Source organism: Gossypium hirsutum, chromosome A07, assembly GCF_007990345.1.
Source record: "Gossypium hirsutum isolate 1008001.06 chromosome A07, Gossypium_hirsutum_v2.1, whole genome shotgun sequence".
Lineage (NCBI taxonomy): Eukaryota > Viridiplantae > Streptophyta > Magnoliopsida > Malvales > Malvaceae > Gossypium > Gossypium hirsutum.
The window spans coordinates 96,562,861-96,581,558 of record NC_053430.1 but is presented as its reverse complement, the minus strand read 5'-3'; the positions used below and the strand labels follow the sequence as shown (position 1 = coordinate 96,581,558).

The following is an 18,698-nucleotide window of genomic DNA, read 5'->3' as shown; positions in this document are numbered from 1 at the left end:
ATTGTAATAGTATAAGGAAAAAGACTTAAATGACCAAAATACCCTTATCATAATTTCTTTTTAAGTAAATGATTATTTTTATTATTATTAGATTTTAATAGGATTATTATTAAATTGTATATAAATAATAAATAACTTAATTATATTTTAATATAACTATTATTAAATACAATTTAATAACAGTAAAAATATATAATTTAATAACACTCTTAATATAATTATTATTAAAATATGAATTAATAATAATATATAATATATAATATTAGAAATATAATATACAACCTACTTTATTTTTTTTTAACTACAATGCATATCTAATGTGCTAGAATATTATTAGCGAAACCAATAATTTAATTATCCTCTAAACTAAAAAAGCAAAAGATTAGAAGTAATAAATAACTTGAGAGTTATATTTTATATCCAAATATAATTTCATACATTAACAAAAAGTTACATGATATCATTAACTTATACGTCATAATCTATATGTTAAATTTTACAGCATCAAAAAGTTACATAGGAAGCCGGCTAGTGAAGTTAAGTGATATTTCAAAAGCTAGATTGCCTCCCTTATGCCATGATCGTGCAACTCGAACAACATTTCTTCTTCTATCTCGGTGTTCCTGAAAAATACAATAGAGAAAACGATAATAGAGAGTGAGAGCGAATGAAAGAACCAACAAGGTTCTTCTGCAAACATGGTCGAAGAATAAGAAGCTAACCGAGTTTCAAAACTCTTTTGATTGGATTCTTCATCTGCTTGGTGAGCCTTTTCTTGAAAAAATTGTCTATGCCACACCAAAATCCTTCATTGGAGTCATTTAACTTGTATATTAATACCCAATTACCTAACACTGAATGCCTATCGAAACTCGTATTTTTAAGTTTAAATTAAAAAAAACAAAGCTCCTACAGCCAGATACGCATTGCTAACAAAGTTGAACAACTGACACCAAAGCTTAACTTTGGAAAAACTTCCTTTCACTCGGTTTACTACTATTTATCTACTTCATCCGTAAGTTCCCAGGAAAAATAGGTTAATTTAGCTTGTATCTCGATCCTTTTGGAAGCAAAGAGTACCTACGAACTACACATATATGTTATCTATTCGAGAATTTTGTTTGCTTGATCTTGATCCCCTTTAGCAAAAACATCAACAACCTGACAAAGAACATATAGAAGTTAAGAATATAAAAGGGATTGATATTGTATAAACAACATCGGACATTTGAGAAAAATGGCATTGTGCAAATACAAAGGACTGACATTTTGAAAACTCAAGACTTACAGCTTTATAATATTCTTTCATTGTAGCTCTATATTCCTTCACGGCTCTTTGAAAAAATTGGAAACTATCTTTTTCTTCATCTTCATCTTCATATGCAAGTAAACATCGAAACAAGGTAAACTAAAATTCACATATAAAGTAAACATCGACCGGTCAAGAAGCTTCTTCATGCTCTTATAAGTCAAGAGAGAGGAAAGGAATATCCATCAGTTCTAACAAGTTCAAACATACCATAGTAAATAGAGAAATGTCATTCACAACCGTTAAGAAAACCTTCAGGATTATCATATTTTGCAATGTAAACCACCATTAAAAGGCTAATGAACAATAATAAAATAACAATAGAAACTTAATTTTCCCAAATAATGCACGATAAATTGCACTGACAAAGCTTAGTAATTGCATATCTGTTTAATACGAACTTAAGGTCCTCTAAAACGAGGACATTATTCATAGTTCTATACCTTTTGTATATTACATCCACATCTATCTGCATATTAAAAAATAAAACTTGATTAGCAGTTAAAAAAATGTAATATTGACTTAAAATTCAATTAACAATGATATATGATTTCGTATGAAGGTTTACTGAGAACTTCTTGAATCGCATCACTTTCTAATCGAAATTCCTCTCCCAGCATTTTGAAAAGAAAATATTCCATATCCTTGTACATATGGTCCTCGTTCCGACTACTGGATTTGAATTCTTCACCCCAAAACAAAGACAGATTTCATGAGTGTTAAAAAAGTATCTGCATATTCCACTTGCATAAAGTTACAACTATTAATGTATTTATACAAATCAAGCATAATTAATTCATAACAGAAAAAAAACTAACTATACTAATTGTTTCAACAGCCTATAACTTTTTCTACACTCCCCCTCAAGCTGGAGGTGTAACAACATTTTTTAACCCCAACTTGGAAATCAAAACTATGCTGTTGTGATCCTAAGGCCTTCATCATAACAACTGTCAGTTGATCTGTTGTTGTAACGTATTCAGTAGCTATAAGCCCTTCTTGTATCTTTTCTCTTACAAAATGACAATCGATCTCTATGTGCTTAGTTCTCTCATGATATACCGGGTTTGCTGCTATTTGAAGGGCTGCTTTGTTGTCACAAAACAGTCTCACTGGTTCAGTTACACCTATCTCCAGTTCTTTGAATAAGCCTGAAACCCAAACCAATTCTAATGTAACAGTTGCCATACTTCGATATTCTACTTCAGCAGAAGATTTAGACACAGCACACTATTCCTTCGATTTCCAGGAGATGAGTGAGTCTCCTAACTGTACACAGAAACTTGAAACTGATCTTCTTGACATTAGACAAGAGGCCCAATCTGAATCACAATATGCTACCAACTGGTGTTTATTGATGGCCTTCAAGAAAATTCCAAGCCCTAGTTTTCTCTTTATATATCTCACTACTCTCATCGCTGCTTCCATATGTGACTGTTTTGGATTTTACATGAACTGACTAAGATGAGTGACAGCAAAGGTGATGTCTGGCCTTGTATGGGTTAAATAGATCAATCTTCCAATGAGTCTCAGATAAACTGTTTTGTCTTCTATCAACTTATCTTCTTGATGCTGCTAAATTACTTCATCAAATTCTGCCATTGTTAATTTTAGATTCTGCTCAAGTGGTGTAAGAGCAACATTCGCTTCACTTAAACTAGTATCTTAGATGAGTTCTTGTGCATACTTCAGCTGATTGAACAAAATTCTCTCCTGAGACCTTAAAACTTCAATACCAAGAAAGTATCTTAATTCTCCTAAATCCTTCATCTTAAAATTTCGGTTCAGAATCCCTTTCAAGTCAGTAATCATATCCATGTTATTTCCAGTTATAAGAAGATTGTCAACATACACTAGTATAATAACCATCTTGTCCTCTTTTTTTTTTGGTGAAAAGAGAATAGTCATGCTTACTTTGCTCAAAACCAGCCAACTTAAGAGCTTCAGTAAGCTTGGCATTCCACTGCTTAGATGCCTACTTCAACCCATACAATGATTTCTGCAGCCGACATACCATATGCTCTACTTGGCTGCGAAAACCCTCAGGCAAAGTTATAAAGACCTCTTCATAAAGGTCACCTTGAAGAAATGCATTGGATACATCTATTTGATAAAGGGGCCAGCTAGAAGAAGTAGAAGGAGCTAAAATGGTTCGAACAGTGACCATTTTAGCAACAGGGGAAAAAATGTCCAAATAATCAATCCCCGCTTTTTGACTGTACCCTTTAGCAACCAAACAAGCTTTATATCTTTCTATTTCACCAGAAGCTCGAAGTTTAACCTTGTACACCTATTTACAGCCTATAGGAACCTTCCCCGAAGGCAAAGGTACAACAGTCCATGTATGATTAGATTTTAAGGCCTGAATTTCCTCTTGCATGGCTTGAATCCAATGGGGAGACTTTCGAGCCTCAGAATAGAAAAGAGGCTCAGTAATGTTTACAAGAGAAGAAACAAAGGCGTGAGTATTAAAAGGTGAACGAGAAGAAGAAGTAGAAGAGGGAGAAGAAGCACCTGCGGATGAAGAAGATTGGTAGGGATGAACAAAACCTCTTAACCAAGAAGGAGGCTTAATAGTTCTGCTAGACCGCCTGGGTTCAACAATGGGTAGATAAGGAGAAACTGGAGGTTGAGATGTACTTACTGAAGCTGAAACAGAATATGGGATATTGAAGGGAGTATCTAGAGGAAGATTTATTGGAGAGGAAGGAACAGATGTGGGAGGAGGAATGAGTAGAAAATCCGAATATGATATTTTCTAGAGTAGGGGGAAACAAAACAGGAAACTCGTAAGAAGTAGACAGAAAAGGAAAGACATCTTCAACAAATTTGACATTTCTGCTGACAAAAAACTTTTTAGACTCCAAACAAAACAAAATATAACCCCTTTGAGAAGAAAAATATCCCATAAAAATCGAAGGAAGTGATTTGGGAGAAAACTTATCAGAATAGTAGGGTTTGACTATAAAACAAAGACACTAAAAAACACGAAAATAAGAAAAATCTAGAGGTTTGTTATAGAACAGTTCAAATGGCATTTGCCAAGCTAAAACAGAGGAAGGGAGCCTATTTATGATGTAACAAGCAGCTAAAATATAGTTACCCCAAAATTTTATTAGAACATTCGACTGAAAAAGCAAAGCATGGGCAATTTCTAAGAGATACTTATTTAAGAGCTAAAATAACATCATATTTAAGTTTCAATAAGTACACCCAGGTCATTTGAGTGTGATTAACAACAATGGTTAAGAAAAAACGATGACCACAATTGGTGGACACCCTATAAGGTTCCCAAACATCAAGATGTATCAAACTAAATGGAGTCTCTGCCTTAGAAGTACTAATAGGAAAAGACAGTTTAGACAGTCTAGCCAGGGGACATACTGATCAAGTGAAGTCTTCATTAATTGTCAAATTATCAAAGAAAGACAAATGATGTAATTTGAGCATAGGCACATGCCCTAAATGTACATGCCATAAGGGAATTTTAGTTGTAGTAGAAGTCATACAAGAAACAGAAGCATGTAAAAATGGGTTGGACAAAGAGGAAAGAGAACTAGGTGACCTAACCAAGGCAGAAGAATGCTTAAACAAGTAAAGGCCATGCAGGTGTCTACCAATCTCCTTCATCCTGCCATTAGAGAGATCTTGTAGAAGACAAAAATTAGGGTAAAAAACAACTGCACAATGCAAATCGTGAGCCAATTTGGAAACAGAAATAAGATTATAGTGAAAGATAGGTACACAAAGAACATCAGTAAGGGTAATATTAGGAGATAAAGCAAAAGAGCTAGAATGAGTGATAAGAGAGTGTATACCATTGGAAAGCTGAACAAAACGAGAGTTAGGAGGGTAAGCAATAGGCAAATTTAAACTTTTCGAATCAAATCATATAAGATTAGTTGCACCAGTGTCCAAAATCCAGGAAAAATTACGATCAATTGAAAAAGGAGTAGAAGGTATACCTGCACAATTCACAGCAGGTGCAACAGTAGCTTGACTCTTATTCAGCAAGTCCAGGATCTGTGAATACTATTGAGGAGTGAAGGTAGTGACACTCTGAGGATTAAGTGAAGAGTCATCAGAGGAAACAGCAAGAGCATCCGGAGAAGCCTTCTTCCAATTGAACTTAAAATCAGGCAAAATCATAGGTACCAGTGAATTTCTTACGGCTGCCAAATGCAGTGGAAGATAAAGCCACAGGATCGGAAACATGCGACAAAACAGAAGAAAAACTCCTCTAAGCTTCTTCTTGAACAATCATAGAGTATGCCTGATTTATCGAGGGTAAAGGCTGCATCAAGAGAATCTGGCTTCGAACTGCAGCATAGGTCTCATTTAGACCCATCAAAAATTGGAATAATCACTGTTGATGAATGTGACTCGAATTTTGATGGGCAACCTCGCATGCACAATCGGAAAAAGAGACAAGAGCAGTGTATTCATTCCAAAGCAACTTTAATTGCGTGAAATAAGAGGAAACAGTAGCATCACCTTGAGTAAGATGCACAATTGATCGATGGAGAAAGAAAATACGGGAACCATCTACTTTGCTTAACCGATCCTTAAGATCTTTCCAAACCACCGCAGAATCAGAAGCAAAGACGAGCCCCGCAGACAAATCTGAACTAACAGTGTTGAGAAGCCAGGAAAGCACGAAGGCATTACACTAATCCCATTGAGCATGCAGAGATTCAAGATAAGCCGAACGGAGGCAAACACCATCAACGAAGCCGAGTTTGTTCTTCACGGGTAAAGCAATTTGAAGTGAACAACTCCAGACAGTATAATTTTCAACACCGGTCATTCTTGGTGTATCGGAAGGATGAAGGAACAAATGATGATGAAAATCACTATCATCAATAGGAAAGCTAGCAAAGAAGCACGATAATATAAAAATTTAGAGAAAAATAAAGATTTGTGCCCTAGACAAAGCACGAGCAATCAAAACGGTACTAGCCCAAGAAGAAGAAAAAAACGAGGCCCAAACCACTTAGAGAAAAAATGGCTCAAATGATACCATGTTAAAAAAGTATCTGCATATTCCACTTGCATAAAGTTACAACTATTAATGTATTTATACAACTCAAGCATAACTAATTCATAACAGGAAAAAACCAACTATACTAACTGTTTCAATAGCCTATAACTCTTTCTACAATAAGCCCCTTTCTTAGCATGCTGGAAATAGTGCCTCATGAAACCAGTTTCGCCTTTTGCTTTGGAGATCTTAAATCTTCATTTGCTTGACAAGAACTCTGAAAACTATTACAACAAGATGATTCCATAGGTTCATACTTTTTCCCATTGCCACTACACTCATCAGTAGCGGCTGAAACTAGTTGATCCGCTGTAAAAACATCACATGCTTGTGAATACTTTTTTGAACTTTTAACATAACTTGATCCCGAAGTTTCATCATTTTTCACCTTGTTGTTAGATTGATCAGTGGAAACTAACGGAGGGATCCCTTGTATTTCACATGAAATTAAACCAGCCAAATATGGATTCCGGTCGACCTCACAGTAAGCACAAGCGATGTCATTAAGAGAAAAAAATAGATTAGAAAGCATCGAGCAAATTTTTTAATGCCTTCTCCTAATTATTTTGCAATCCATTCAAGTTAGAAACCTCAATTTACTAGAAATAAGAAAGGATTCAATGACAAAATTTATATATTTAAACAAAGAATATCCTCCATGATCAAAATTAGAACATTATTGAAAAGAACATGGACTTGCAACATACATGAATTACCGAAATCGCCAGAAGAGTAAAATCAAAACATAGAAAAGAGATAAAAAAAAAAGAAGAAACAAATTACCTTTTTGCTTAAGTTAATAGTAAAAGAAAGTTAAAATTTCAATTGAGAAAGAAATTTTAGAAATCCAAATCAAACCCAAGCATCAAATACTCATATTTTTCAATTTTCAAGTTCTTGAATTTTACTTATGGAAATTGATGTTTATCTAAAGACGAATTCAACATTCTGAGCTTTCATTTCCCTCAATTTGATAGAAAGATGAAAAGTGAAAGTTTGGAAGAAAATGGTGAAAAACTTGTAAATTTGTGGTTTTTGATGAGTATACTGGTAAGAAAAAAAAGTTTTAAGTCGTTCATTGAAATGATTTACTGCTGAATGGTTATTCAACGTTTTCAACGAATAGCGAGGGAATGAAGATTAGGTATTCTGTGATATGAATTGAACCAAACAATGGAATGGTGATCCCTTAGAATATAGACGTAATTGCATAGCAATTCCCTTGAACCAAACATACTGCCTATTTATGTTTTCTTTTTAGTGGGAGGATGAAATGTGGGGGCTATATGTCATTGTCTGTCCTTGGCCGCACGGGGTCTCTCCTTTCATCTCAATCATTTGTTTTTTTATTTTTATTTTATATTCACAAGTGTCCTCATCTGTTTTACAATTTGAGTATGGTCTTATTTGGGTTAAGGATGGTAATCAAGTGAATCATTTCTAACAATATCAACTCTTAGTTAAGGAAAGGAAATTTCTCTAATAGAGGAAGATGAAGGGTCAACTGCTAATGTCACGGGCCGCAATTCAAAACCCATAACCATCGCACACAATACATCCCATGGAGGTCTATTATTGACATGGGGATTATTTGTCCCATAAGAACTGACCCGATTCAAAGAACTATTGGAGAAGCCTGTCAGATTGAAGCTTAGATGACCCAATGATGAAGATATGACAATATAAGCTACCTTGGTAAATATGGGAACTAATCTTAGAAGATTGAGGGGAATCATATCTTGTAAGATTATATTTTATTTAATTGTGTAATCTTGTAAATTCCTAGATTTAAAGGATAGGCTAATCTCTTCCGTCAATATAACTTGATCTAGACTGTCAGTTTTGGGGGAGCTCCACTATAAACAAAGAGCCTTCCATTCACTTGTAACTCACTTCATTCATCCATTGTATCTTGCGTTTTTAAGAGTAATAGAATTCTTTGAGAGCATTTACTCAAACACCTCTTGTGCATTTTTTTGTAGCTTTCTGTTCTTTTGTGCCTTCTTTTGGTTAAGTTGTTTTCGCTATATAAGTTAGTGCATTGGAGGAATTCTTTGAGAACCCTCAATTGTTTGGTGGTTAAGCTGACTTAAGAATGTTTGCAAGAAAGGATCGTCTAAGGCCGCACGGAACACGAGACGAAAGTTCTAGCCACGTGACACTAAGAGGTTGATGGGGTGGTCATATTTTGTCCCATTTTCTGTTTTTTTTAACACATTTAGAATTAAGACTAAGCTAAATTATCAAAGTTGAAGTCAAATTATATAGAATGTGTGGTCCACATTTATTTTCGAAGTTAAAAACACATCCAACAGCTCATATTCAACCCAAACATATATTTTCTCATCAAAATAATATTTTCATCAAAATTTTCATACAAAATGATCAAAATGTCCTTATGTGGAAAATTTATAGTTTTGCCCATTTTTACTGTTTATTACACTTTCATCATAACACATTGACACTTATCAAACTCAAACTTCATAAATCAAATTTATACTCTAATATATTTCCAGGGGTGGCGAAAAATTACACTTATTCCCTTTCAGGGTAAAAATAGAAAATTTACAATTTGATCCTTATAATTTTCCATCTTTCTAATTTAGTCCCAAAAAATGATCTCTATCATACTAATACATATTTCGAGTCATTCTAATATAAAATAATCATTAATAACTTGTATTTCTTCAATTTGATCAAATTGAATTTTAGTCTTCCAACTTTTTAAACTTTACTATTGGGTCATTTTTCCACATTTCGACATTCACCATTTTCTACATTGATTTCCATCTCCAATTTCAATTTAATTCCTTATAGATTTTATTTGTCTGCCACATTTCTAATTCTCTTCAAAATTCATTAAATATGATGTAACAACCCATTTTCAGTAGTGCCGGAAACAGTGGCTTTGAAACCACAATTTTGACAAAAGAGTCAACATTTATTATTTATTATTTATTTAATATTTATGAGTATTTATTAGAGTTGTATTAAAATTTGGTTAAGAAATTTTAACGTTTAAATAGTTAATTAAGTGAAAAAGACTAAATTGTAAAAGTTTCAAAGTAAGTTACTATTAGTTAAAGGTGGCAAATGGCTAGGGAAGGATAAATAATTTGACCTAAATGGTAAATGTACCATTTAGTATTATAGTGGACGATTTTGGTGGCTAATTGCATGAAATTTGATTAGATTTTAAAGGACAAAATGGTAATTAAATAAATTAATAACATAAACAAAACTAAAACAAATGTTGTCATCTTTTTCTTTGAGAAAATTCATAGCTGAAATCACCATTGGAGGGCATTTGGGGTTCAACCAAGCTTCTTCCTTGCCTGCATTTGTTCTTGAGGTCCATTTTTAGTGATTTTTATGTTTTTGTTATCGTTTTAGCTTAATCTAGCTAATTCGGGGGTCAATTCATAATAATGTTAAAATTTTAGGGACTTACCATAAATGAATTGGGTGTGTTTGTGAACTTAGTTGATAGAATATTAAACTTGGTTGATAAATAAGTTTAATTTGTTAAGTGATTTTAGGTAATTTTAATATTTAGGGATTAAATTGTTTAAATTGTTGTGAAATGATGAAAAATATAGGTTGTAATGGGTCCCTAGGAAATTCGACTAGCATGAATGGAGAATAAAAGTGGCTAAATTGCAAGTTTCATATTTAGGGACTAAATTGCATAATGGTTAAATTGTTGAGGGTAATTTTATAAATTCACATTGATAAGGGTTATAAGTTTGAGTTAATGTTTTAAGTTACTTGAATGGTTTAATTGAATGAAAATTATTATCTAGATCAAGAAACGAACCAATCGGATTTAAATCGAGAAAAAGCTAAAGTTCTGGACTAGTTGCCGATTTTGTTGTTGGAATCGTTTTTGGTAAAGGTAAGTTTGTAAGTTAATTTAGTAGTTAATTGATTGATGTTTTGTAATTTAATGCTCATCTATATATGATTGGTTCATCAAATTCCTTGGATCGAGAAATGAGAAAGACCATGATTGAAAGATATCATGGCATTTTACCCGAAATGAGAAAGACCATAGTTGAAAGATACTATGACATTAAATCAAAATGAATAAGACTATAGTTGAAAGATACTATGGCACTAAACTAGAAATGTGTAAGACCATAGTTGAAAGATACTGTGGCATTAAATCCGATACGAATAAGACCATAGTTGAAATATACTATGGCATCACATTGATAATGATCAAAACCATAGTTGAAAGATACTGTGGCACTACTTCGGAAATGCATAAGACCATGGTTAGAAGATATCATTGCATCCTTTGGAACAATAAATTATTCAGAAAGGTACACTATTAGAGTAAATACTTCATTGAACTATCGAGGTTTGTTGTACGAAAATGAATAAAATGAACATATAGATGCTTTATAACTCAATGCATGATTAAGTTAAATAATCTTGACTTAGCAAATTATGTTATATTCTATACGAGCTTACTAAGCATAATTTACTTACGTTGTCTGTATTTTTTTCTTGTAGATCTTGAAAAGCTTTGATAGTTGGAAGATAGAGTCGGAGCATACACATTATCCGTTCATCATCTTGATAGATGTTTTGATCTTTTGATGTTGTGCCCGCGTCCAAACCTGGTGGGTTATCTGAAAAGATGGAAAATAAAAGGAAGTGAGCTATGAAACTATAATCAGGGCAACCGTTTAACACACATAATCGCATCACATATAAAAATTCGCAATAACAAATTCAGAATATTTGGATTAATAGATAAACATCATACACATAAATATATGCATACATATATATACCATCTCAGAAATCTCAGACAGTTTGCACATACTTTTGTGAATGCAACATAGTTTCAGATTTAACAGAAAAGATCCTACCCCAACAATGAACGAGCTATGAGATAGATTCTTTCAGTTTTGGACTAAAATGATTATTTATTACAAAAAATTTTTAGAGTTTATACCTCATTTAAAATTAAATTAAAAGTTCGAGGGATTAAAATGATAAATAATTTAATGAATAACAACAACATGGATTTAACTTTAGTTACATGGAAAATTAAAATTTAAAAGAAAAATGCCATGTTAATTTTCGATAGAATTTTTTTATAGTTACCCTTTATTTTGATTATTAGCCACATACTCAGAATATTTCTTTTATCTAATTTTTCAAAAAAGAAAAAAGACAGAAAATTCTAAAAATTGCCAAAGCTTGCTAATTTCCACAATACCCGGGAGAAAAAAAAAAAAGTAAACCTTGCTTATCCCCATGGAACCCATGGTCAGTGACTATTGAAACTGAAACCTCAAAGCACCAGAAAGGAAATGGCTGTTTCATCCTCTGTAATTCTCTCTCCATTAAACTTCAACTTCATCACTAACAACAAAGACATCAACAAAAACCTCTCTTTTCTATCTGCAAATCCTCTTATCTTCAACATCTCCTCCAAACCCACCAACATCAATAAGGGCTCCTCCATTGTCCTCTGTTCTTACAGTTAAAAGAAACCCAAATTTTCTTTTATGCTCTTCCTTTTAACAAATAAACTTGACTTCGGTTGTTTTATTTATGCAGAATCTGGAAGTGGTTTGACAGCTGAAGACAAGAGAGTTTTGCGTGAAAGATATGGTTTTGATCCCAATGAGTACATCTCTGAGACAAAGGTCGGTTTTTTTTTTCCCTTTGTTTTCAATTGGGTTGTTTAATAATTGATTAATTTTTGTAAAGATTTTTATTATTTTTAATTGGGTATTATAGAATGAAAGGATAAAGGAAGGGAAAAAGCAAGGAAAAGGAAAGGAAGTAGTAGCAGAGGAGGAAGCTAAGGTCCCTAGAACCACTCATAAGTTGCTTCAGGTACCAATTTCATGCCATTGTTCTAATCATGATTTGATTTGGGTTTGGATTTTTATGTAAAGGATGAAAACACTGATTTTAGACGTTATTCTACTCTTGCAAAACTTTAATCTCTTTCTTTGACACAAAGGCATTACACAAATGGTTGTATATGTTGGTGATTTGATGCTGTTTGAGACACTGAACATCTTATTAGAATTTAGAATCAATTTGACTGTCACCATTTGAGGAGCAGTCAAAGTCTTAATGGTTCTATAGGATTTCTTATGGAATTTGAATGTGAAAATGGTGTTCCAGTTGAAGCTAGTTTTATAGGCTCGATATGTTTATATAATTGTTTGCTTGTCCATTTTAGCTGGACTAATCCTAGATAGTTAATTCAAACAAGCATATTAAACGTTGTAGGTTCTCGGAGGAAAGGCCAAAAGAAAGAAGTTGCTCTCACCTAAAGGCATGGATGTTAGACCAATGATGGAAGTTGTAAAAGGTGCTGCCTTTGATAGACTGCAGGTTGTATATCTTATTTTTAATTTCCTAAATCCTATTCATTTGCTTCTATAAATAGCTTAAGTTGTTCAGATGCATTTTCTTCTGTTGATGCTTTATGATGATTGTAGATTAGATTTTATGGAATTTTAAGGTTTTCCCTGATATTTTGAAAGAATGATTTATTCTAGTGTAATTTAGGCAGCTGATGGCTGTCCTGCCTCTTTACGCCCGGGTCGCTGGTTAGACCTTTACAGTGGTACAGGCTCTGTCGGTATTGAAGCTATCAGCCGAGGATGTTCTGAGGTGCAATTTTTGACTTGTTACACTTTATCTTGTTCTATTGTTAGCATTGAATATTTTTAAGCTGAGAAAGCCTGAAAAAGACTTCGAATGTAATTTGACATTTTTGTCTAGACTTAAGAATATGCTACAGTAAGTAATATTTTTCATTTTTATGACGTTTATTTTCTTAATATGAAGCTTCATTTGTGATTTTATAGGCGCATTTTGTTGAGATGGATCCTTGGGTTGTTTCAAATGTTCTGCGACCAAACCTGGAATGGACTGGATTTCTTGATGCCTCAGTTATACATCCTGTTCGTGTCGAAACTTTCTTAGAACAGGCAGACCGATTTGCAGGTATGTTTTATTCTTTTGATTTCTTATGATGAATTCTAGGTAATTAAAATTTCAATGTGGTTACTAATTTGCAAATCGAACTCTGTATGTAACTAAGAGGAGAGACATCCAAGAATTCGATTCTGCAGAACTCTGTATGTCAATGTAGAGACATAAAACCGATATATTTCAAATGAATGAATGCCAATTTTCTTGCAAAAGCTTGACACTGAAAGGACATATAAGTCAACTGTGTATTCGTGATAGTGTCTTATCTTTCTACTGGTTAATGGTTTCCTTTCGTTTCAGATGTTAGAAACTAACTTTTTGATTATTTTATAGGTAATGGACCATTTGATTACATTAGTGTAACACCTCCATACACACAAGTTGATTATGGAATGCTAATGTCTCAAATTTCGAAGTCACCTATTGTTGGAGAAGACACCTTTATTGTGAGTGGCAATTTGTTGTTTGTTCAAAGATCAGGTTTATATGAGTGCCATTTGCCTTGTTTCTCAACATATTTTCATGGTCTAGGTAGTGGAATATCCTTTGAGGACGGACATGCTGGATTCCTGTGGATGCCTTGTAAAGGTATTTCCATTAATTACTTGGTTGTTACTTTGCGTTGAGCTTCCTGTAAGAAGTGGAAGTTAATGAACCTCCGGTCTGAGTTACTAAAATTTTAGCATGCCAAGCAATTTAAGGGCAGCACATCAGCAAGTCTTATTGTACTTATTTGTTAATATAAAATGCAGATCAAGGATAGAAGATTTGGTCGGACACATTTAGCTATATATGGACCCAAATGGGCACAGAAGAAAAGAAAATCTGAAAAGACCCTTCAAAATACAACATAGAAAGTTTACCTACCAGTTTACTAGTCGAAGGTGGAATGTCTTTCAATTATCTCCAAGTTTTGCCATCATCAAGATAGATCTGAGTGTTCAAGGTAATTTTCTGTATAACCAATGCCATCATTTGTGAAATGCGAGCATATGCATTTGAATCATTTGTATCGCTCTGCAGTTTCTGAAAGGGTTGTATGTTCAAATTGCTAATTTATCGCTTCAGTGGTATTGTCATCTTCGTTTACTGCTTGATCAGTGTGAGTCAAATCCCATGTATATAAATCAAAGTTGATCATATATATAAATCTTGCAGTTTGAAGTTGATTTGGTGCTGCTTGTTGCTTTGACTGCCCAGTTTTATACGTATTTTGCACATGTCCTTGTAGTTGCTCTTATACTATGTTACTCGGGTTTAGGTGGGAGTGTTGGACCATACCTATGTCCAACACAGGTGTGAGGGTCCTTAGAGGATCATGTCTCCATGCTCCTTTTTTCCATTTTTTATGCATCAGAACGGATATTTCAAAAAAGAAATGAAGAAAGTGATTAAATGGTTCCTCATTGCAGTTTTCCATTAAAAAGCAGATTCAAAGCATCTCAACTTACCCTACATGTTGTACTTTTTCAATGCTGACGAGCTTTGGTTAAAGCACATATTATTTTTGAACCTAGAATCTGTTGGTCTCTCCAGCATGGATCCCCTTAAAGGGAAGCCATTTTCTATTCAACAGGGAAAGTGTGGTCCACTATATTGCTCCCAGTTTTCATTTTGTCTGAAATATTTGTGTCCAACACGTCTTCGAGAGTAAGAATGTAAGTTATAACTTTTCAAGATGCATGAAAGAATTGAACATACCTGTATTAACTTATTATTTTATTCAATACTTGCACCCAGCTTGAAAATCATAGAAGGTGGTCTAATTCAAAGATGGTGTGTTCTTTCTTTACCTTTTATCTTTTTTAAAGGAAGATGATTATTTTGAAGGGGTAAGTATTTGCAACACAAGCATGCATTATGGAAATGAAAACATCGTAAAGGGAATAGTCTTATACAAGATAGATGTATTCACATAATCATTTTTGTGCCTACTGAAAATGACAGCATTGCCATTGATTGATGTTCCCTTTGACAAAAGTAACTAATGTGACTTTCAAAAATCCAATCTTCAAAGGGAAGTGCTAGTACTTGCATTACTTTGAATGTCATGCATTAGGAGCTATATTATTTTTTATATTTAATTTATTTTAAATATTTATGTTTGATATTATAGGAAAATATTTTTAAGGATTTTTTAAATACATAAAAGAATTTGAGAATATGAAATATTGGTGTCAGACACATACTTGTACCTACCACTTACACATAACTAGGTTGTAATTAATCATTCTTATTAAAACCTTTACATATAACTAAATAAAGTCATAAAAGAAAAAAAAGAAAAAAAAAACAGTTTGAAGCAACATATGATAACCAATCAAGAGAATGTTTGTTTTTTAGCAATGTGGATAACATAAAGTTTTGTGATAATTGGGCAATGGTGATTTTCAATATGACTGGCTTCCCTTTGCAACAAAGCAGGGAGCAGGATGTCCTTAATGGTCCAGATTTAGAATTAATAAAGCAAAATAAACTCTTCTTAATTCTTTAATTGCCTCTTTCTCTTCTTTCTTTACTCATTATACTATATTTTAGTGGGATTCTCAAGACCTTTATTATTTAAAAGCAATTTAAATACATTGCATTTGGAGGATAGTTTGTTGTTTGTAGTTTTTTTTTTAAATATTTGAATTTTATTTGAGATATTTTTGGAGATAGATTGAGTTTAAATATGAATTTAAATAATGAATTTAGATATTTGGATTTGAATCAATTAAGATATTTGATATTCTGAGGTTAATATTTGAATTTGCATTGCCTACATGTTAACTTTACTTTCAACATATAGTTATTACATTAGCATACATTATTCATGTCTAAGATATACGTTTTTATTGTACAACTGAGAATCAAACACATGTTATTCCTGAAGAAATGAAGACCAGTTGATAGGCTACAACTTGAAATTTATCAAGAAACTACAACGTCCCCTAATTATTGTAATAATGATCGTTAAAATAAGACTCAATCAACAATAATATTTTCAACTTAATTAAAATTGAGATACTTAGAGAGTAAGGAAACCCTTCTAATACATTTAGTTACTTCTATAATCTTCTTTACTTAGATTCTTCCATTTTCTTTTGTTTTTCTATCTGGTTTTGAGAGCACTTCTTTTCTGATTTAATGGAAAAGCTCACACATGATAATAAGTCCCTTTCTCGCTCTCATTTTATATAATTTGGGTTAAATAACTATTAGCTCAAAATTTGATAATTCTTTTTATATTCAGCTTAAAACTTTTCTTTTATTTAAATTAGGCTTTGAATTTGACAATTGTTCTTATATTGAACTTGATAGGCCTTGAACTTAGTAATTATTTCTCTACATTGGGGTTTGACCTTTTCTTTTTCCAAGTTAACGCTTGAAAATCTTAAAGTTTAGGTTCTAATATAAGAACAATTCCCAAGTTCAAGTCCCAATATAGGAATAATTGTCAAATTTAATGACTAACTTGAAAAAAAATTCAAATCCCAATGTAAGAACAGTTGCCTAGTCCAGACACCAGTGTGGGAATAATTGCCAACTTTAAAGCCTAACTTGAATGAAAAAAAATTCAAACCTTAATTTTAGAATAGTTTCCAAATTTAGGCATCAAATATTTAACCAAGCATCCCTATCCTACACTCATATCCGAGAATTTGACAGTCCAAATACACAAAAGAATGAGAAAAAATTAAAATATGGAGTTGAGGGAGATATGAAGGCCCCCTCTGTCTGGCTTGTTTGTTGCATTAAAATCCACGAAAACAAAGCAAAGAAAGAGAGCTCCCAGGGCCCATTTCAATATAAAGCAATTATGGCAAGACAACGACCTTTTCTGTTTTTAATTCTCCAAAACAGACTGTTGCTTTCATCTTTTAAATATCACAAAAATTGCTTCTTAAACCATTTGCTGCCTTCTCACCCCTTCCCTTGAACCTCAACATGTTTGCTCTTAGTTCTGTATTCAATGGCTTCCAATTCTTTGTTCAAAACTTTTAAACACAATAGAAAGATTATGGGGAAGAGTGGTAGAGCTTTGAGGTGTTTCTTTGCAGTCGCCGTGCTTGTGGGAGTTGTTTGGTTATTGTTTGTTAGTATTGTAGCCAACCGAGCAACCGTCACGACGAAATCGACAACGGTTTCCTCGACTGAAGATTTGAAACATTGGGAATTTGTTGTCGACGATTTCCATTTTAATTATGTCAGCAAGAGAAGAGTTCCTAATGGACCTGATCCCATTCACAACAGGTATATGTTCTTGTCTCAAATAAGATGAACTACATATCTATGATTTTGGCACTCTTTTTTTCATTTTTCTTACATACCAATGTGAGACAGAGATTCTGTGTTTCATACTCCCAATCGAGTTCGAGTACACATATAGTTAGTAATCTAATCGTAGTTCAATTGACTCTTATAAAATGCATGAAAGCTGGTGATGGTGTGTTTTCTTTTAGAAAAGCTCCTTTAAACCAATCTTTCTCTTATTTTGATAAGGAAACAAAAATAAAAAAGACATAGGGTGAAGCACGAAACATGCATTTGACAGTCCACTTTCATTTACAATCAATTTCAATTTTAGTATATACTTTGAAATTTTATGTTGAAATTTATATGTTTCAGGAGAGTATCAAAGTCTAGGCAACCACCAGGACGAGCCTAATTGTGAAAGGCCCCAAGCTTTCTGCTGATGATCATCATTGTAGAAATTTGTTTGCATATGTGTTCCTTTTTACATGTTTTTCAATGAGAATTTCATAAACCATGTACTTCAAAATTTTCTGAAAAAAAATTCAATTTTCTTAGTGTTTTTTCTGTTTTGCTGCTAGAATTTGTCTTTGGGGTTTTGTAGAGTTCAAATGACAAAACTTTAAAGAAATAATTCCGAATTATGCTTATGGTCATGTAGGTAGTAAAAGTACCATGAAGATTTTTTTACTAAAAGTTAGATTGTATTTTGTCCTCGCTGCTAAAAAAGTAATCTAGTCATTGTATGTTAAATCAGAGGATAAATTGATTTTTTTGTTAAAATTTTTATCTATTTTTACTGTTAAAAATTAGTCCCTGTATGTCATCCTAAGGTACACGTGACATGTCATGTATCACTATCTGATCCACTTATCATTATTTAATCCATGTTAGTTTTTAATAATACAAACTACTTGAACTAACAAAAAAAGAACAAAATTATCTAATTTTAAATAAAAAATAAAAAATATAATTTAACTTTTAATACATAAATCTCTATGATACTTTTACCTTGTAAATGTTAGTTTCTCGTTACTTTTGAAAAGTGCTTATGAAAAGTGCTTTTAAAAAGTTTGATTTAAAATTTAAGTATTTAGTATTATTGTTAAAAACTATTTTTAAGAAATAAAATATCTA

General features: G+C 32.7%; 1 protein-coding gene and 1 long non-coding RNA gene across 13 annotated transcripts; one reads left to right on the top strand and one right to left on the bottom strand.

Annotated features, from left to right (window-relative positions):
* Positions 1-389: 389 nt before the first annotated feature.
* LOC107955557 (uncharacterized) lies at positions 390-6,279 on the bottom strand. 10 transcript variants are annotated; one of them, XR_005929956.1, is made up of 6 exons: positions 5,465-6,246; positions 5,275-5,368; positions 4,880-4,956; positions 1,289-1,994; positions 723-1,161; positions 390-623 (listed from the first exon to the last, which is right to left on the bottom strand). It is a non-coding gene; the product is annotated as an uncharacterized lncRNA (long non-coding RNA). The 10 variants fall into 10 exon arrangements; XR_005929958.1 differs by having other exon boundaries at positions 1,289-4,956; positions 5,465-6,276; XR_001700022.2 differs by lacking the exon at positions 4,880-4,956 and having other exon boundaries at positions 5,480-6,254.
* A 5,232-nt stretch (positions 6,280-11,511) lies between these two features.
* LOC107955555 (putative rRNA methyltransferase YlbH) lies at positions 11,512-18,118 on the top strand. Of its 3 annotated transcripts, XM_041116806.1 has the most exons (11): positions 11,562-11,849; positions 11,928-12,016; positions 12,111-12,209; positions 12,615-12,719; positions 12,897-13,001; positions 13,199-13,337; positions 13,659-13,771; positions 13,857-13,913; positions 14,078-14,271; positions 14,738-17,561; positions 17,937-18,118. In XM_041116806.1, the coding sequence occupies exons 1-9, from the start codon at positions 11,678-11,680 to the stop codon at positions 14,177-14,179; spliced, it is 981 nt and encodes a 326-aa protein (XP_040972740.1). In that variant the 5' UTR covers positions 11,562-11,677; the 3' UTR covers positions 14,180-14,271; positions 14,738-17,561; positions 17,937-18,118. The 3 variants fall into 3 exon arrangements, with proteins under 3 accessions (XP_040972741.1, XP_040972740.1, XP_016746832.1); XM_041116807.1 differs by having other exon boundaries at positions 11,512-11,849; positions 14,078-17,561; XM_016891343.2 differs by lacking the exons at positions 14,738-17,561; positions 17,937-18,118 and having other exon boundaries at positions 13,861-13,913; positions 14,078-14,238.
* The last annotated feature ends 580 nt before the right edge of the window (positions 18,119-18,698 follow it).

Bases quoted from the DNA above. Each gene is read 5' to 3' on its own strand.
- LOC107955555 (XM_041116807.1), top strand. From the start codon at position 11,678: ATGGCTGTTTCATCCTCTGTAATTCTCTCTCCATTAAACTTCAACTTC. The intron at 11,850-11,927 runs GTTAAAAGAAAC...TTATTTATGCAG, and splicing joins CATTGTCCTCTGTTCTTACA to AATCTGGAAGTGGTTTGACA. The intron at 13,002-13,198 runs GTGCAATTTTTG...GTGATTTTATAG, and splicing joins TCAGCCGAGGATGTTCTGAG to GCGCATTTTGTTGAGATGGA.